Here is a 17,937-nt window from a genome sequence, read left to right as displayed (position 1 = left end):
AAAGTATCTCCACGTGTGTGACTAGTCAATGATATCAAAAAAAAAAAAAAAAAAAAAAAAAAAAAAACCTTCCGTTCCAACTCGGAAGCCACCGTCAGCTACGGATCCATCCCGGTAAATTAGGTACCCTCCTTCGGGGACCCAGCGGTGGGGAGCCGAGACTATATGTCTTTATCTCGCGATCAGAGGGCAAAGCGCGCAGTTGGTGTGGTAGGTATCAATCGGAAACCGATGCGTACCTACTTTTTAGAGCAGAGAGACCTTCACGGGCCTTTACACTTCTTCATTCCGGGTCCGGATGGGACATCCTTCATCCCTCCCATATTATCTTTTATTTTATCATCACACAAACCTCGCATACCAATGATGTGATAGATACTACACCAAAAATATAGTCACAGCATGTGTGCATTAACAGAAGTTTTATTTCGGCCGCAATAGGCTCTCGAATATATCGGGGGTTTGAGACAGTTCAACAGGTCTATCGGCGGCTTGATCACCGGTCTCCACCGTTACGAATCTTCTAAGTGATATAGTCTCAGCTCAAAATGATCAGCCTTTTTGTTCGTCGAGACAACAGTGCCCGTCTCTTGTGAATCAAGTCACCACTAAACAAAATGGCACATTGAAACTATATCCCCGCCCGCTCTGTCCCATCGAAGATGATGCCGTCATTGGCTTGTCAACAAGGCGTGAGGACGACCACGTGAGTCTGGTGGATTCTTGTATTGGACATAAAATTACATTTGAAATTTTGCTGTCATTGCTTTCTCTTCTGAGGCGATACTGTTGATCCCACGCAACGAGTTAGATCTTTCACTCGTATGCGTTCCGTTCAAAACAGCTCGGGAACGGAAAGTCACTCCTCATGTTCATTTCCTTGGAAATATCAGTCTAGTTGCCCGGGAATATTAATGACCTGTACGCCCATTAGTAGCTGGCTGATTTTGAAAGTATAAACAGAGATCCCGTTATATCTGTAGGTTGAACCATAACTGAGACGATCAAGAGACTGTACTAGTTTGAATACCGGGTCACCCCAGTTTACCCGCTTTTTTTTCATACGGATAGTTCCATCTGTGAACATCTGGGGTTGGGATTCTGCTAGTGCGATTGTTGACGATCGTTGAGATTGTGTATATTTGCTTTTGGGGTTAGGTCATACCATCTTTTCCATTACTATGATCTGATATAGGCGTACAGTAGTTTTATTGTTTCTAAGCCATTCATAGAACTAGGTAAAAAAAAACTCTGCTTCCCGCCTCCACAAACTCTCATGGCAAGGTTTTGTTGATACTATCGTGGCGTCTACCTTGTTGAGAGGCCATCGACAGCTGAATTTGCTCCCCAGATATTCCAAAATAGCGGCCAGAACTTTCCCTCACCGATCCCAAGTCCTCGTTGGAGCCCAAGTCTGATGTTCAAGACCTATTCCCTCTGATACTCATCGACAGCTATACCTGCTCTTTGCCCTATGCATAGTCCATGGGACGGTGGCTTCCTTATCCTGCCATCAACCTTTCGCGAGTAAAGTATCGTGTGTTCATCAAGAACCCCAAAAAATCACATTGGAGAGAGAGAGAGCATATGCCCATAATTTTGCAGCCAACACGTTTCGTGAAATACTCTATAGCCTCGAGTTGTGTCGAGATGTATACAAGAAAATGGGAAACCATGGAAACGACAGACCTCCAACTCCTAAACTCCAGCTTTACATGCCCAACTAGGGCGGTTTCTTCGGTGCAAAAAATTGATCATGTCGTAAAAAGAAAGCGTGCGTATGCGAGTGAGACAGGCAAAAAAACAACAACAAAAAAAACAAAAAAAAAAAAAAAAAACAATATGACCCGGACCTGGGGTAGTAGACCATCAGCTCCGCAAAGCCTCTAGCCTGTTCCGCATCTGGTCCATCATTGCCTGCGTGTCTTCTTCTTCTTCCTCCTCCTCATCCTGGGCCTTTGCGGGGATTGGCTCCTGAGACACAGGTGCCGTGGGCAGCTTGCCAGTGGTTTCGGCCTTGTCTTTTAATATCTCGCCTAGGACCTTGTCGACCTCGCCCTCGCCCGCCTCCTCCTCGTACTCTGCCAGTGCGTCCGCTTCGGGGAACGATTCCTGAACCATCTCTTCGATGATGCCCGCCTTCATCAGCTCGACCGAGAGCTGCTGCATGGTGCCGGCCAGCTCGGGCAGGCGGACCAGCGAGTTGACCTCGCGCATGACGCCGACCGAGGCCCGTATGCTACCCTCGATCTTGCGCACGGCAAAGGCCTCGTTGACCTGCATCTGGACGCTCGAGAGCTGGGCCTTGGACGTGACGAGGCGGGCCGACGTCTTGCGGGCGCGGACGAGCTCGCGGGCAAACGCCCGCACCTCCTTCTGGGCCTGGGCGGCCTGGGCCGGGTTGCGAGCGGCACGCTTGTCGGCGGCCACGATCAGGTTCTTGGTCTTGGTCTCGACCTGCTTGACCTGGGCGATGTCGCGGTCGAGCTTGCGGATGTTTTGGCGGATCATGGCGTTACATTTTCGCATCTGCAGGTTTGCTGTTGTGGTTAGTCGAACCAGGGTTCTACGCGATTGTAGAAAGGGTAATTTGAATAAGTAAAAGAAAGGTAGGCAAATGATTGTGGTCGGTATTGTCGACGTGACAGCGTAGCGGGCAATACCCCCATCCCCTCTCAGACCAATCGTCAGGGTGTTAGCAGTATTTCCATACCTGTGCCTGCGGATCTGGCTTCACAAACAGTGACTTGAGAGTCTCCATCGCGACTGCTCCACCGGCGGTGGAATGAACTCTAGATGGACAAGGTACGCGCAGTCTAAATGATGCCGCGTGTGTCCAGACCGCGCTGTTTGGTAGGTATTATTAGGTGACACGGAGGTCGGATAGCAAGGATCATTGCAGTGACGTCGGTTCTTGGGCGGGACCGGATCAGCCAGGTTGCGGCGCGGCCTCTTTGGCGGCAAACGTAAGAGTTGGTTGTATTATGTAAGCCAAGTTCGACTCTCTCCGTATGGCGGGGCAGCATATTCGACTCTTGAGTCGGGCATCCCAATAACTGCCTCATAGAAATTATATACTTCGTAATTTCGATAATTTACGAAGTAGTTAAACTATGTAAGGTTGAATTCTTTAAAAGAAAAACTTAAATTCAAAAATAAAAAATAACACAGGCATTCAGACACACGGGTACGCCCATCAACAAACACTAATATCCATGGAGTAGAGATGCAATTATCACTCTCCCAAAAGTCGATCTGCTGTCAGACATCATCACTTTGAAATAAGTGAGTGGATTTTTATGAAGCTGGCGGTGACTATGCAAGATAGATTATCTCTGGCTTACTATGGTAATACAACTTCCCCTTATGACAACAGAGAAATCTCAATGCCCATTTTTGTTTACATCAAGAAAACACTAAATAAATACTGTAGTAACCACATGGTAAAGTGTTTGTCCGCCCCCCTGGTTTTACCACGTACTATGGACCACTGTGCTTACGGGCGGGTTGCGGGGCGGCAAATCGCCTATCAGGGACGTGGTATCTTGCCTAGGTACCTTATTACCTATGGGAGGCTAGGGATAATATTGGCTGAACGGTACTTGACAGCTGCAGACAGGACGTGTCAGGATTTGACAAGGCTTCAAATTTGTCAACAAACTTTATTAGGGATTTTAGATAGATATTGCGTCTATGCATTGAGGCCAAAACAAAAAGTCTCGGGTTGTTGTTGCGGAGCTGCCAAAATCTTTTACACAAACCTATCTGCTCTGAGTGCAGTACAGCAGTCTGGATGCTTCAGTGTGCTGGGTAGGTACCTTGCGTTGCTAGGCGCCGTAATTATTGTAGGTACATGCCCGAGTAGGTACCTCTTGCCACGGAGCCTAGAGCGGCTGTCCGCGTCTGTGGTTGGGGTGCGGTACGTACCCGTCATCGACCCCGCTCCTCAGCCCTGTGCTAGTCGAATCTTTTGGTTTCTTAGAGCTTCCACCACACCAGATTCTGGAGCAGGCAGCGGCCCGCCAACAGTAATAACAGCCTCATGGGCAATAAATCTCACCGAGTAACATTTTCTCTTGTCCATTGATCAATCTAATTTGAATTCTTCCCACAAACAAACTAGACAGACAATCTAAACTCAACCCACGTCATCCTGAATTAAACACCATCGGTTTTTATCCGAATCACTGAAATAAAAATTGACCAACTTGGTGAGTACCAGATTCTCTTCAATCTCTCCCGCTCCAAGGAATGTGGCGCACTCTTTGCGGCCGGCCCACTTGAGCTTTTCAAGCCTCACTCACTGCGTACCTACCTAGATCTTTGCTAGCGGGGGATTCGCAGCTATAACGAGCTTTCGACTAACAGTTGAAGCAACTCAGCTCTTTTTACAATACCAACCGTACACGAACAAAGCCTATTTTTCTCAGCTCACACTCACCATGTCGACCGATAAGTTGACTCCCGAGGGTAGGTTTTCCCTGGACGAATTCGCGCGCGCGCGCAATCCGATCGTCACCTCGCCCGCCCCCACCACAACGATACCTATCGCTCGGGTCAACTAACCAACCCTCGTCGGAAACAAAAACAGTCCTCTGGGCCCAGCGCTCATCCAAGACCGAGCCCGAAAAGAACTTTGTCTACCTGACCATCTCGGTGCCCGACGTACCGTCGTCGAACCTCAAGCTCGACCTCAAGCCGACCGGCCTGACCTTCACCGGCCACTCAGACACCCTCAAGAGGACGTACCACCTCGAGCTTGAGTTCTACGACGAGATCGACCCGGCCGCGAGCGCCACGCACCACACGGCCAAGAACGTCGAGCTGAAGCTGCGGAAGAAGGAGCTCAAGGAGGAGTACTGGCCCCGTCTGCTGAAGGACTCCAAGAAGGTTCACTTCCTCAAGACAGACTTCGACAAGTGGGTCGACGAGGACGAGCAGAACGAGGCGGCCGAGGATGACTTTTCCAACTTTGGCGGCATGGGTAGGTTTTAACCCTTCAGAATAAGAGGCCAAGGGCCTGACGACTGGCATGGGCTCGAAATATCTCTGGTTTACATTTTTTGCTGACTTTTCCCCCCTTCCTTCCAGGTGGCATGCCCGGTATGCCCGGCATGGGCGGCGCAGGTGACTTTGGAGGCATCGACTTCTCCAAGCTCGGTGGCGGTGGCATGGGTATGCCCGGCGACGACGAGGAGATGGACGAGGAGGAGGAGGACGACGAGATGCCTGGTCTCGAGAACGCCGAGGAGGCCGACGCGGCGGCAGCCGGCAAGACGGATGCCGCTGCCAAGCCTTGATAATACCCCGAACGGTGGATCGATACGTGAACCCTCCCGGATTTTATTCAAGAAAGAGGGAAAACAAAAATAAGCGATTCTGTAACGTGTTTTGAGAAGGGTACCTGTGAACGACTGTAATGAAACATAGTTACGATGAATTAGTGAGGCAGACGAATACGATCGGATGCGGCTGATGTGAAGTCTCCCTTGAGGCACCGGCACTGTGTTGTTAATAGACGATGTAAACCAGTTCTTGCAGAGGCCTGCCTGTTGAGAAAGCATGCCATATATAGATTGGCAGGTTTGGATTGACCTGCATGGCCATGAATCAAGCTTTTATTCGTGACCCAAGCAGCAAAATGTTATTGAGTGATGTTCACTTCACAGACCCTCCCTCTTATAATAGTCGAGTCCCATGTCCCCCGCCCTACAAAACACTGCTCTCTTGGCGGTTTGGTAATCTGCAAGTATCTCTTGATGTTGCTCCATGCTTGGGCTGTGGATGTAGGACACATGACCGTGTGAGAATCTCGCCAAGAGTGTCTGGGGGACCCTGCAGCCGTGGACTGTTTAAGTTGTTTATGCCCAAGTTATATTTCTACTTGCTATGGCTCGTCAAATGTGTAAGCCAAGGCCACCTGACGGCATCCCGCGTTATTTGGTTAACGGCTGAGAAAGCACATCTATATTCAGCTCTTCGCGCGGATATGCAAACAATCTTTTGAACATGACATAAAACGCAGCTGTTCAACCTCTCCCCGAAGTAGCAATTGGGATACTAGAATTAACGAGCTATGCTGCAGGATCTTGGGTTGGAATATATACATGATACTCTTGTGGACCAAGACTGAAAATCCAGACATAGGTACGTGTGGGGCGAGAAGAAACACGGTTAAGACATGAAATAAAATACCAAATTCGAGGGATGGAATTCCCTTCCTGACCTAGTAAAAAGGTAGTGCGAAGGTGCTCAAGAGTTTTACAGCTGCTACCATGAAGATAAGACACTCTCCTTGTCATCAGGAAGAGGTATCAAAAGCAGCGTGATGTGTATTGATTGGTTTACCTTTCTGTGTACCTACCAAATAGCGAGTGTCATTGTCTGATTTATTCACCGGAAACCAAGATTTACAAACTAGCATTATTTGACGAGAAAGAAGATACTCTCCTCACAGTGGAAATATGGGTGTACCGACGCAGATCATCAAGAGGACTGGGCAGTCACCTGGATCGTCCGAGGGCGCCGTATATTAGAGGTCGTTGGGTACCATCGCATCGAAATTTATTTGTACATTACGTCGCTGGTTAAGAAAAAAAAGAAAAAAAAAGAGAAGAACCATCGTGCAACCAAGCAAGGAAACTAGAGGCCAAACACTCCTTACAAAGACCATCCTGTCCTGCGGGGCCACCGAGAAAAGACGTGAGCCCCATAAAAATAAGTAATGGAAGAATATCTGCGGGATGCGAATGGTTTCCTACTCCTGGCTGCCGCCAAGATAAGAACCCCAACTGACATAAACCTTGGAGACCTTATTTACAAGATGTCATCCTCCATAGCAGCATCGCCACCATTGGTGGCTGCGGGCGCGGCTCCGTTGGCTGCTGCCTCTGTGTTGGTCTCGCCACCCTGGAAATAGTCAGCCATCTCGGAGTCAAGCTCCTCAGCTGTCTTCTTCGCCGGGCGTGCGTTGCGACCCTTCCGCGGGGCAGCCTTCTTCGCACCCTTTGCGCCGTTGGCTTGAGGACCGGCACCTTTACCAGCAGTGGCACCTCGCTTGTCGGTTGCAGCAGACTTGGGCTGCGCCTTGTTTTGCGTGACCCGCTGGCTCAGGGTCTTGGGGGCGGGGATCTGGTCGGCAGACGCAACGACAACCTCCACCTATTCGAGAATGTGAGTTGATATCCTAAATTAGACAGATGTCTCCTGGGGTCAGCTTACCTTGACTGGCTTGTTGTCAATAAGAAGGCCGTTCAGCTCCGCAAAAGCTTTGCTGGCACCATCGGCATGGGCGAAAGTAACCGTAGCGATACCACGGCTAACTCCGCCAGGTCCGTATGAGATCTCGACCCTCTTCACGGGTCCAACGGATTGACCGAAGTATTCCTACAATGTCGGGGTTAGCTTCCGAGAGAGTTAAGTTGCGCGTTGGCGATCGCTTCCGAATCCTTCTCGGGATGCGAGTGGTGTGGCATGTGACTCGTCGTGTCAAAAGCGTGTGGCGCGGCGCAATAAAGGGCAAGCAGTGCAGTGAGCCTTGGCCTGGGCGCGGATTGCAAAACATTCCAGTCTTGCCATCTCTTTTCAGCCCAGTACCCATCAAATCTCAATACCCAAATCCAAGAGCACAAGTGGAGCTCCTAGCCGTAGAATACAATCAAGATAACAGTGCCCCCTGACCCTCTCTTCCAAAGGCCCCATCCAACATGCATGTGCATCTTGATTTGTTCTGCCGACTGCTCGATCTCGTGTCGAAGATGACTAGAACCTTCTAGGAACTCGACCGACAAGGACCATTCCAAAACGACTGGAAGGAACATGTTGTTCCTGCTCACTGCCACTGCTTGCCTGCATTTTGAGATGCAACTGCGATTCTGCAATTGCCGGAGACCAGCCAGTAGTTCATGCAGATGCATGACAGAGTCCATGACAGATGATTGCGATTTGACAGTCTTTCCGGTAGTTGCTCGCGCGACCAAACTAGTATGGGAGCTTGCCAGGCTGCCTCAAACTGAGTGGTTCTGGATGCGCAGAGCACGGAAGCTCAACTTCCTCATCTGCAGTGACGTGACCACCGTTTGCAGATTTCAACAGAAGGAGCACACGCGTACAAGACATTGAAGACTTGTGGGGGATACCGAGCGACAAAGACGATGATTCGTTCGAGGAATACGCTCAAGAGCCGCCGAGGAAAAAAAGCGATAAAGGTGTCCACGAAAGGCGCAAGGTCTCAAGACCTTATCGGTAACATACCTTGATTTGCGCTTCGGACACGTCCTTAGGCTATATTAGATGCTTGGTTAGCTTATTGTCTGTTGTAGCAAGCGGAGATGGAGGTGAAGATCAAACATACCATGTTGCTGACAACAACCTTGCTGGTTCCGGGAGCCCCAGAGGACTTAGCAGGCGCCGGCTTCTGGACAGCGCTGCGAGCGGCTCTGGTGTTCTTGTGGATACCGCCGACTGGGGCAGCGGGAGCCGGACGGCCAGTGGACCGACGGGCGGCGCCGCCGCGGCGACCGACTGTGCGGCGTTGGGACGAGACGATCTCGTCGAGAGACTTGTCAAGCTTTCCGGCAGACATTGTGTGTAGGATTTGATGGCGGATGTTAAGTTGTCTGGAAAGTGAGATATCTAACTTGGCAATCGAACGACGCAAGCTTGTCGGTCGGAACGCGATATGGCAGGTCGCGAGGGTAAAACGTGGTCGAAATGGCGTGGAATGTACTTAATTAGGTTGATACCAACGGAATAGTTGGCTATGGCAGAGAATTATGAGGTTTGAAGGAGAAAAAAAGTCTGTTGACAGTCGCTTTGACAGGACGACTCGGGGTCGGCCTTGACTCGGTCGCGATGTTAATGCAGACCAGCGACGTAAACAAAAGTCTCGCTGGCTGGCGATGAATGATGCAATGCGTACGAAGTTGGATGTAGCGTTGCGAAGAAAAAAAGAAAAAAAAGGAGAGAGATAATAAAACAGGTTCTCCTTTTGATGGTCGTTTCAGTGGTTGGATGGGCGATGGCGGATGGATGAGGACGAAAAAGTAGAGAATGAGAAAGGGAGGACTGAGAAGGTCATCGAACAGGCGACAGACCCACGTTTTCAAGACGGGGGCGGCGCGACTTCCTGAATGCAGCCTGGGCCTGGCCTGCAAGTTGGCTAGCGCGCAGTCGCGGCTGTGCTCTGGGCCAATCATCAGCAAGCAGCACATGACTCAGTGACCCACATTATATACGGGGTCTGGCTTGCAGGGGCAAAAGCCGCAGTCTCTATTTACAGCACTGCGCTTGATGGACAGAATAGGTGGGCCTGGTGCCTGACTGACATGGATGGGATCGATTCGCAGGCAAAATGCATCTATTGTACAGTAGGCAGCAAATGCGGCTATTGTATGTAAAGCAGCCATTTGCGAACATCAGTACCTATTTGGTACAACAAATGTCTCTGGATCGAGGCCTGATATCCTCCGAATGCCTCTCCTGAAACCGGATACGATGTGGTTTGCTTGGATTTAAAAATGCTTGCGTACTGAGTGCCAAAATCACAACTGTTGTGGCACTGCACCTGAAATCAATATCGCCTTGTAGAAGCTGCGACCATGCATAAGCCATGGCTTTGCCATATCTGTCTTCGCCGACCTCCGCGACGCACAGCCTCGTGATCAAAAGCCAGCAAGGTTTATCATGTGGTGGTAACCTGATTTATTCCAAACGGCCATGCAGTTGAAGCGGTTCAAAAGTAATTGTGGTAATTGTACAGAGGTTATTTTCTTTCCTTGCGCAGCAGCAACTGAGTTTGTGCTGGCTCTGTTGTCGCTTCTAGATTCCTTGGATCAAACCCCACTCGTTGCTCTCATAGCGGCTTTCATCATTGCCGGAAAGCCATAGTACCAGGCCATAGCTGTTCGTTATCCTCAACCAGAATTCTCTCCGTATTTGTGCTCTCACTTCAGTGCTGCTTGCTTGCCTGCCGGCGCCGACGTCCTTTGTGCCTTCTCCGCTGCCTCATCGGTCGTGTTGACCTCAACAAAATGGTATATGACGATAAGGACCATTGCCGCAGAGCCCAGAAACACGGCAAGCTTGTACAGATCGTCGTCGGAGATCATGGTTGCTGGTCAATGTTTCGGTACACGGGGGAAGTAAGTGGTAGACGTGGCTAGATGGCTTCTGTTCAGTTGACGCTGTCGATTGACTAGAGGTAATTGGCAATTGCTGTCAGCCGCTCTCCATTATTTTCACGTCATTTGAGTGTCACGGATTTATTTCGAATTCACATACACAGTAAAATTTTTGGAGGTTTTCGACTTGTAAGGAATTGCGCCGGGCGCCGCGTTGCTTGCCTTTCCGCTGTACTAATTCCGACACCTGTTGCGCGTCCCCAGCTTCATGCCACTTTACAAGCTACCCAATGGAGACTAACTGACGTATTCACACGTGACTACCGATAAGCCCCACAAGTGATAAAGATGAATTGCCTCTGAAGCTGACTGGGGCTGACATTCTGATGTCAAACAACACCCTTGAGAAAGAGCCACATTTCTGCCTCTTTTAAAACATGGCAGGCGGCTCGCGCTCTCGATCGCCTCGTCGTGATGGGCGATTGGACGATGCAGATGGCCGCCGAGATCACGACAGAGCAGGCGACCGAGATCGACGCGGCGCTGACCGGGATGGTGACCGCGATCGATACCGCGACCGCGATCGACGTGATAGAGACCGAGACCGAGACCGAGACCGAGACCGGGATAGGGACAGAGACAGGGATAGAGACCGACCCCGTCGGCCACGGGGCACGGGTGGGTTTCGTTGGAAAGACAAGCGATCCGACAACCTAGGCGAGGACGACAACCGTCGCGGCGGAACGTTGGAGCGCGGCTACCGGAATCGATCGCCACGTCGAGACCGGGACCGAGACCGAGAACGCGACCGTCAAGGGAGAGACGGCCGGGATGACCGCAGGGACAATTCAAGGAGAGACCAAGACCGCAGCAGCAGACCAACGGCGTCTTCCTCGGCCGCCCCTGCAGCAGCACCCGCACCCTCTGGGCCGGGCGAGGAGATGATTGTCGTCCACATCAACGACCGTCTCGGTACCAAAGCAGCCATCCCATGCTTCGCCTCGGACAAGGTTCGCGAGTTCAAAATCATGGTTGCCGCCCGCATCGGACGCGAGCCCCATGAGATCTTGCTCAAGCGACAGGGCGAAAGGCCATTTAAAGATCAGTTGTCGCTTGAGGACTATGGCGTGAGCAACGGTGTGCAGCTTGACTTGGAGGTCGACACGGGTGACTAAAGAGCCTACATTTTACATGCTCGTAGCTGTGATGAGGCTACATCCGGGCTGCATAGCTTGGAAGCTAGTGGACTCGAGTGTTTGCCTACGCACTTTACTGGACTTTTGATTGTTTCCGGGCCAGGAAATCTTGCCTAGGACTAGCCCGAGGTGGCACTCTTTTGATCTTGCAGTTGTTATACTATCAAAGTGTCATGGTGCTACCTGGAACAGATAACAGAAATCAGGGCGGCGAGAAGCAGCGTCCACCATGGTCCCTGCAGTATCAAGTACAGACTTTTTGGAGTTCAACGGGACAAGGTATCAGTTCATCACATGGCTAATTCTCTTGCAGAAAACGATGGCTAATAATGAATGAATTTAGACAGTATAGTCCCACGGATTGGAGGATACTGTCTGAAGTTTAAGACGCCGTGTAAATATTAGAAACAAAAAAAGTGAAAGCCCAGAAACCCAACCCCGAATGACAAGAGAAGAAAAAAGTGCTACAAATACTCTAATGCATTCCTCATCATGTCGTACACGTTATCTGCTCAGCCGTAACAAGCGCAATCTGCCCTTGGGAGACGCAGACCCGTCCCTCCTGGGGGACGCAGATCCATCCGTCATGGTGCACTGGATCTCGTGAATGGTGACCTTCTTGCCGTCGTCCATCATCTGTGGAATTCCGGCTCCGAACTGCCCAACCTCTTGTCCGTTGGCGTCAATGGCCTTGCAACTGATGGCGTCTTGGTCGTCGATGGCCTTTATGGCGACGATGCCACACCCTATGACGGTGACTGGACGGTCGAGTGTCTTCTTGCCGGGGATGTTGATGAGGGTGTTTGACGTGGCCGTGTACTCGTCGATCTGGAACTGGATAGTGCCGCCAGGTTGCTCGTCACGCCCTCCTAGAACGTACTGGGGTGCCGCGGCTCCGAGCGAAATGAGGAAGGAGGAAATGAGTGTAGAGTATTGCATTTTTTTTTTATCTTTTATCTTTCCTCTTCTTTTTTTTAAAAAAAAATAAATAAATAAATAAATAGGGGAGGGTGGGCTCCACGGTAGACGAGAGGTCTGTGTAGAAAGAGAAATATTAAAATTTGCTGTGAAAAAGGCGCCTTGTTGGCTATTTATCTTTCCCTGTATTTAGCTTTGATATATATTTTTTTTTGTAAGGGGTTGTCTATTTTCTTCCTTGCTTCGATACTAACAATACACGAAACCGCTGACTCGGGGCAGGTTGATTCTTCAGCCGATTTCTTTTATATCCACCCTTACGATGCATGTTCATTACCCAGATGTGAAGGAATTTCCTATAAATGACCAACAACAGTCATCATTTCTCTGGAGATACAACCAGCCTCCCGGAGCACATGTGATCCGTCAAGGCTTCCCATTGTGGCCATCTGTTAGCCGAGCCTCGTTCTCACCAACAAGAAAAAAAAGAAGGAAGGAAAGGGCCATTATTGTTCAAGGATGGGCATAGCATCCTAAGCACTAACGATGGTCGGAATAAGTGGTCAATGACCGCATCCATTGAAGATGCTGCTCAGCTGGGAATACAGCGGGGGCTTGAAATTTATTTGCGAAACAACGAACTCCAAGATGGAAACCCAATGTAAGCCTCCAAGTGCAGGCTAAGCGCCCCGACTCGGTTGTGTTGTGTGACTGCGCGGTTGTGTTTGGGGCCTTGCCCTCGTTGATTTTTTTTTGTTTTGATTTTTTTTTTTTTTTTTGCCTGTTATTCTACAAATAGGAACACAAGGTGTGCAAGAGCGGTCAAAGCGATTACTGCTTACTTTGATTGGTGTGGCTGAGCTCTTTCGGCTGGCCAAGATGCCGTTGACCATAAATGGAAATTCTTGGCCGTGAGCCCTGTTGAATTTATTTACATTGAACAATTAATTTTTTTATACGATGGCGGGGACACAAAAGTTGGCTAAGCAATTAATTACTTGTTTCTTTGGAATGAATGAGGTTTAGACGTTTGACCAATCTTGCCTTGGTGGATGTGAATATATGACTTCACTCAGACAGGGTAGCTCTCCTTTGCAGCTAACCCCTGAACCTGTGTACACATGTCAACGTGTTTCCTTATCTTACTTGTGTGCCTAACTAGATACCCAGGTAGATGTTCATCTTGGAGAAATGCAATGCTAGGAACCCATGCTTCATATCACTTGGTAATCATACAAAAACATGCCATAGTATACACTAATCTACAATATCAACAACAGCACACATGATAGACTTCTTCTCACTTGAGACAGAAAATTAAAGTCAATAAATAAAAGCATTTAAAAAAAAGAATAAGCAGCACGCGGTTTCGCTTATTTCCGGAGGATCCCCTGAATTACAACCCATTATTAGCTTTTCCTTATGAAATACCCAAAAGGGCTTCTACGGTTTGATCTTCCAAGAGCTCGTGACGGCATCCCAATAAGGCAACCCGATGACACGGTTGACTCCTTTACCGAGCACTTATACCAATATGCTTCACCCAGTCTCGGTATTAGCTTTTCTTCTCTAATCAGTCAATGATGAAACGTATGTATGCGCATCCCATTGTCATCATCCCCCCGCGTTTTAACATGTCCCCATGGCATCAATGCACGACTAATGAGGTCCGTTTAAGCTTTACTTAGCATCTGGAAATTCGGCGATCATATGAGTCTTTCTGGGAGGGGGAAAGGCAGCACCTTGTCATGAACGAAGCGGAAATGCCCCCGAATGCGCCAGTCTTTAAGTTTTATATTCAATCTTAAAATTCGGGAATTTGTCATGACCATGATGTCTTAGTTAAACCCTCCCGCCCCCCCATTCCTACTTGCCAAAAAAATCAAATCATTCTTTTTTTTGGGGGACAACGAGTGCAACGACAACCCATCAAATAAACCATGACCCGGAAATCACGGTTCCCAGCTGCGCTGCTGAGCTTCTTCGTCGCCCTCTCGGTGGTGACGGGACAGCAGATCGGGACGGAAATCCCAGAGATTCACCCGGATCTGCCGACCCAGTTCTGCACCCGAAAGGATGGTTGCGTCTTCCGCAAGACCAAGGTGGTCGCCGACGTCATGTTCCGGTCGATGCACGTCAAGGGCAACGTTTCCATGCCATGCACGGCCGCTTTTGGCACCCCAATGTGTCCCGACGCGGCCACGTGCACGCGCAACTGCGTTCTCGAGGGCGTCGATTATTCGACTCTGGGAGTGAGCACCAACGGGACCGCCTTGAAGCTGGTGAGTATTTGTCGTCATGTCACCTTGCTCAGTCCCAGGTGAGAACACGAGGAAGACGATAATTTTTGAATGTTTTGCTCATAACTGGACATTGGCACCACTCGTAGAGACAATACGTCTTCAACGGCACAGAGTATGTAAAGGTCGCGCCCCGCGTGTTTCTCTTGGGTGAGGACGCTCGTAACTACGAGCTCATGAGACTCGTCAACATGGAGCTGGCTTTTAATGTCGACGTTTCTAAGCTGGGCTGCGGTATGAACGGGGCGTTATACTTATCCGAGATGGATGTCTCCGGGTCCCGGAGTGATCTGAACCCTGCGGGCGCCGCTTATGGCACGGGGGAATGCGATGCACAGTGTTTCCAAAATCAAAATTTCACCGTACGTATCATGTGTCTCCTCAATGACAAGTATCCCTGGTCAATTTGCCAAAGATTCTCACTAACATGGCGTCTGTCTCAAGAATGGTGTGGCGAACCTAGAATACCCTCCCCCAGGGGCATGTTGCAACGAGTTGGACATCTGGGAGGTATGTCTGCGCAGGGGAAATGCAACTCACCTTCTAGCCTTTCCCCTTCAACCAACCGACAACCACTGACCTGGTCTCTTCTTCCAGGCCAACCGCGAGGCAACGGCATTGACACCACACACGTGCAGCAAACCCTCTTCTTTTAGGTGCACCGGCGAAGAGTGCGGCAACGGTAAGGCCGGCGTCTGCGACAAGTCGGGCTGCCAGATAAACCCGTACAAGCTCGGCGACAAGAAGTTCTACGGCCCGGGCGGGACCATAGACACGACCAAACGCTTCACCGTGCTCACGCAGTTCGTGCACGAGCATCCGGAAGCGGGCATCGACATTGCGCGCGCCGGGCAGCTCAAGGAGATACGCCGCAAATACATCCAGGACGGCCGCGTCATCGAGGACATCCATACCAGCAATGCCTCAATCAGCCCGCTGAAGGGAATGGACCAGAGTTTCTGCAAGACCTACGGCTCGGAGGCGTACACTCGCCTCGGTGGCATGGTCGGGATGGGCCAGTCGATGGCCCGAGGAATGGTGCTAATCTTCAGTATCTGGAACTCGGAAGGCGATTTTATGAATTGGCTTGACGCTGGGGATAACGGTCCGTGTGGTCCGACAGATGGCGACCCCAAGAAGATCAAGCAGGAGACCCCGAAGGTTTCGGTAACCTACTCCAATATTAAATGGGGCGAGCTTGATACCGTCTTAAACCACAACGCATCTCAGCTTGTGAGGGGCGATAAAGCCAAGGCAAGGTTGGCTGCTAATTCTGCTGGAGCCATGGCGCCAGGCGTTACTGGTGGCTCAATCCTTGGCCTAGCTATCGTCCTGCTTGCGTTGGTATACCTCTTCTAACCATGTACGGGACGATTGCCATCAGTGTTGGCATCGGCTGCTTAATCTGAGGGTACTGACTTTATGTCAAGTACAAAGAATATAAAATTTGGGCATATGGTTCCAGTGTAAATTGTTAACTCGTATTATTTTCGCCGAGAAACAAAGCATATTTCCTTTGCAGCAAAACTATAGCTTGTTAGTCAATGGTGGGGTAGGCGTGTATAGGTAAGCAAACCTTCCGGACGGCTGCGTTACTACCTCAATCAGAGCTAGTCATATGACGACAAATCACAAAAGAATCCAACTACTGTCGCTCACGGCTTCCATCCACCGGTCCTTGTGCGGAACAGTCCCGTGGGGTCAACATCACGGCTGACCCTGGCAGCAAGCTCGCGCTTCTCGGGCCGCAGACGGCTAAAATAGTCCTGACCACGGTAAACATCGTTCGCGAACAAAGGGCGGAAGGCGTCCGGGGTGGTACCGTTGGCGACGAAGCTGTCCACTAGCTTCTTCATGCCAGCGGTCATGTTCATGGCGGCGCGGTGGACCAGATCGTCGTCCCAAGCGAACAGGTAGGACAGATCGTACTCGTAGATCAGGCGGTTGACGTCGTCGTCCATATCTATCAGATCACCACCACGCGCGCGGGCAGCAGCTGCCATGGCTTTTGGCACCGACTGGATGGCCATGGATGACGTGAGGCCAAAGGCGCCTTTGTAGTCGCGGGAAGTGGCGGCCCAGTGGTCGTAATAAGCGCGCATCACCTTTGCGGAGTCTTGGGCGTTGTCAGGCAAGATGGCTGTCTCTGTGGCAACCTTGTAGCGGGTACCACGGAGAACAATGGCAGAGTTGCCAGCTAGAAGATCTGCGAAGTTCTGCGTTTTGCAGGTGTTGAGCAATGGGCTCAGAGCCAGAAAGTCGTCAAAGACACCGGCGGGGACGGTGGGGCCGTCGTAAAAGAAGAAGACCACCCAAAGCTCGAACAGGCCTGACAAGACAAGCTGGACCGTCGGGATGATGCCAGCCTTGGGGTGATTGGGAAATTCGTTGGTGAACTTGGCAATGGCAGCCATCATCTTGTCGGCCTTGTCATCACCGCCGGTGAAGGCCATGAGGCCTCCCCAGACCTGGCCGATTGGGATGGCTTCCATAATGTACGCAGTCACCAGACCGAAGTTGTTGGTACCGCCCTTGAGAGCTGCGAAAAGATCGGCGTGCTCCGCCTTGGAGGCCGTGACGATGGTTCCGTTGGCAAGGACGATCTCCACACCGGCGAGCGAGTTGACACCCCAACCATAGCGTGGGCTGTGGAATGAGAAACCCCCTGATGAGAAGAGTGAGCATGATTCTCCCAAGTACCATGTCTCCAGTTGACACGATGGACAGCGAACAAAACCCACCTCCAGACATGTAGCCACCCACACCAACCTCACCAACCCTAGCGCCAGCAACAGTGACGTTAAAGGGGTCCAACTGCTTCTGCACATCCGTCCACCGGTTGCCGGTTGCTACACGGACGAGGCCCTTGTCGGCATCGTAGCGAACATCAGTGAGGCGACGAGTGGAAATCAGAGTGCCATCCTTGACACTGTTAAACCCATCGTTTGCACTGAGTCCCCCGGATTTTATAGCGAACGTGTCGTTGTTGCCGTCGATGCTCAGGGCGCGAATGGCCTGGCTGGCCTCTTCAGCCGAGGTCGGGTACACAACGCAGGAGGGTTTGAGGTCGGCGGATGCCTTGGACCAGTACTCGTCCAGCTCGGCCGAGTAGGGGGCCTTGGGAATGGCGAAGTGGTCCGTCTCCACCGGAATTTTGGTGTTGGCCTTGAGGTAGTCACAAGTCTGCGAGGCCGTAGAAACCGCCCGAACAAGGAGCATTAGGCTTAGGGCTGTAAAGACGAACATGCTGACGAGTTTGCTGATTTCCAACCTAATAAAACAAACGAGCGACTGGGTTGGGTGAGAGGCACCTGAGGTCGGAGGGAAAAAAAAAAAAAAAAAAAAAAAAAAAAAAAAAAAAAACGACGTTGCAACGATGCGCACGCGACATGGTCCTGTCCT

The 17,937-nt window shown here is 50.6% G+C and overlaps 11 protein-coding genes across 11 annotated transcripts; 3 read left to right on the top strand and 8 right to left on the bottom strand.

Annotated features, from left to right (window-relative positions):
- Nucleotides 1-1,794: 1,794 nt before the first annotated feature.
- On the bottom strand, nt 1,795-2,902 carry PgNI_05729 (uncharacterized protein). The gene is made up of 2 exons (XM_031125760.1): nt 2,714-2,902; nt 1,795-2,529 (listed from the first exon to the last, which is right to left on the bottom strand). The coding sequence occupies exons 1-2, from the start codon at nt 2,759-2,761 to the stop codon at nt 1,870-1,872; spliced, it is 708 nt and encodes a 235-aa protein (XP_030982816.1). The 5' UTR covers nt 2,762-2,902; the 3' UTR covers nt 1,795-1,869.
- A 1,188-nt stretch (nt 2,903-4,090) lies between these two features.
- PgNI_05728 (uncharacterized protein) lies at nt 4,091-5,566 on the top strand. Its single transcript, XM_031125759.1, has 4 exons — nt 4,091-4,211; nt 4,320-4,470; nt 4,592-4,984; nt 5,092-5,566. The coding sequence occupies exons 2-4, from the start codon at nt 4,443-4,445 to the stop codon at nt 5,298-5,300; spliced, it is 630 nt and encodes a 209-aa protein (XP_030982817.1). The 5' UTR covers nt 4,091-4,211; nt 4,320-4,442; the 3' UTR covers nt 5,301-5,566.
- Nucleotides 5,567-6,467: 901 nt separating this feature from the next.
- On the bottom strand, nt 6,468-9,053 carry PgNI_05727 (uncharacterized protein). Its single transcript, XM_031125758.1, has 4 exons — nt 8,354-9,053; nt 8,254-8,283; nt 7,222-7,386; nt 6,468-7,161 (listed from the first exon to the last, which is right to left on the bottom strand). The coding sequence occupies exons 1-4, from the start codon at nt 8,582-8,584 to the stop codon at nt 6,817-6,819; spliced, it is 771 nt and encodes a 256-aa protein (XP_030983076.1). The 5' UTR covers nt 8,585-9,053; the 3' UTR covers nt 6,468-6,816.
- A 766-nt stretch (nt 9,054-9,819) lies between these two features.
- Nucleotides 9,820-10,109, bottom strand: PgNI_05726 (uncharacterized protein; the record flags this gene model as incomplete). Its single annotated transcript, XM_031125757.1, has 2 exons — nt 9,820-9,901; nt 9,949-10,109. The coding sequence occupies 2 exons, from the start codon at nt 10,107-10,109 to the stop codon at nt 9,820-9,822; spliced, it is 243 nt and encodes an 80-aa protein (XP_030983077.1).
- A 449-nt stretch (nt 10,110-10,558) lies between these two features.
- Nucleotides 10,559-11,296, top strand: PgNI_05725 (uncharacterized protein; the record flags this gene model as incomplete). Its single annotated transcript, XM_031125756.1, has 1 exon — nt 10,559-11,296. One exon carries the CDS (start codon nt 10,559-10,561, stop codon nt 11,294-11,296), a length of 738 nt encoding a protein of 245 aa, XP_030983074.1.
- Nucleotides 11,297-11,821: 525 nt separating this feature from the next.
- On the bottom strand, nt 11,822-12,256 carry PgNI_05724 (uncharacterized protein; the record flags this gene model as incomplete). The annotated part of the gene is made up of 1 exon (XM_031125755.1): nt 11,822-12,256. The coding sequence occupies one exon, from the start codon at nt 12,254-12,256 to the stop codon at nt 11,822-11,824; it is 435 nt and encodes a 144-aa protein (XP_030983075.1).
- A 204-nt stretch (nt 12,257-12,460) lies between these two features.
- On the bottom strand, nt 12,461-12,976 carry PgNI_05723 (uncharacterized protein; the record flags this gene model as incomplete). Its single annotated transcript, XM_031125754.1, has 2 exons — nt 12,461-12,667; nt 12,781-12,976. Coding segments are annotated over 2 exons (249 nt in total), but the record flags the coding sequence as incomplete, so codon positions are not given.
- A 1,199-nt stretch (nt 12,977-14,175) lies between these two features.
- On the top strand, nt 14,176-15,894 carry PgNI_05720 (uncharacterized protein; the record flags this gene model as incomplete). The annotated part of the gene is made up of 4 exons (XM_031125751.1): nt 14,176-14,517; nt 14,625-14,897; nt 14,980-15,045; nt 15,133-15,894. 4 exons carry the CDS (start codon nt 14,176-14,178, stop codon nt 15,892-15,894), a joined length of 1,443 nt encoding a protein of 480 aa, XP_030982915.1.
- On the bottom strand, nt 14,188-14,535 carry PgNI_05722 (uncharacterized protein; the record flags this gene model as incomplete). Its single annotated transcript, XM_031125753.1, has 1 exon — nt 14,188-14,535. One exon carries the CDS (start codon nt 14,533-14,535, stop codon nt 14,188-14,190), a length of 348 nt encoding a protein of 115 aa, XP_030983073.1.
- On the bottom strand, nt 15,093-15,447 carry PgNI_05721 (uncharacterized protein; the record flags this gene model as incomplete). The annotated part of the gene is given in 2 exon segments (XM_031125752.1): nt 15,093-15,245; nt 15,265-15,447. The coding sequence occupies 2 exon segments, from the start codon at nt 15,445-15,447 to the stop codon at nt 15,093-15,095; spliced, it is 336 nt and encodes a 111-aa protein (XP_030982913.1).
- A 296-nt stretch (nt 15,895-16,190) lies between the features above and the next one.
- On the bottom strand, nt 16,191-17,840 carry PgNI_05719 (uncharacterized protein; the record flags this gene model as incomplete). Its single annotated transcript, XM_031125750.1, has 2 exons — nt 17,277-17,840; nt 16,191-17,200 (listed from the first exon to the last, which is right to left on the bottom strand). The coding sequence occupies exons 1-2, from the start codon at nt 17,779-17,781 to the stop codon at nt 16,191-16,193; spliced, it is 1,515 nt and encodes a 504-aa protein (XP_030982047.1). The 5' UTR covers nt 17,782-17,840.
- Nucleotides 17,841-17,937: the final 97 nt, after the last annotated feature.

Source organism: Pyricularia grisea, chromosome I (assembly GCF_004355905.1).
Source record: "Pyricularia grisea strain NI907 chromosome I, whole genome shotgun sequence".
Classification (NCBI taxonomy): Eukaryota; Fungi; Ascomycota; class Sordariomycetes; order Magnaporthales; family Pyriculariaceae; genus Pyricularia; species Pyricularia grisea.
The sequence above is the reverse complement of the archived record's forward strand: the minus strand, read 5'-3'. Positions and strand labels throughout refer to the sequence as shown.

Coding starts and splice junctions, on each gene's coding strand:
- PgNI_05728 (XM_031125759.1), top strand. CDS start 4,443: ATGTCGACCGATAAGTTGACTCCCGAGG. Junction 4,471..4,591: donor CGATAAGTTGACTCCCGAGG/GTAGGTTTTCCC, acceptor AAACAAAAACAG/TCCTCTGGGCCCAGCGCTCA. Junction 4,985..5,091: donor TTCCAACTTTGGCGGCATGG/GTAGGTTTTAAC, acceptor CCTTCCTTCCAG/GTGGCATGCCCGGTATGCCC.
- PgNI_05727 (XM_031125758.1), bottom strand. CDS start 8,584: ATGTCTGCCGGAAAGCTTGACAAGTCTCTCGACGAGATCGTCTCGTCC. Junction 8,284..8,353: donor AGGTTGTTGTCAGCAACATG/GTATGTTTGATC, acceptor CATCTAATATAG/CCTAAGGACGTGTCCGAAGC. Junction 7,387..8,253: donor TGTCCGAAGCGCAAATCAAG/GTATGTTACCGA, acceptor CCGACATTGTAG/GAATACTTCGGTCAATCCGT.
- PgNI_05729 (XM_031125760.1), bottom strand. CDS start 2,761: ATGGAGACTCTCAAGTCACTGTTTGTGAAGCCAGATCCGCAGGCACAG. Junction 2,530..2,713: donor AGCCAGATCCGCAGGCACAG/GTATGGAAATAC, acceptor GCAAACCTGCAG/ATGCGAAAATGTAACGCCAT.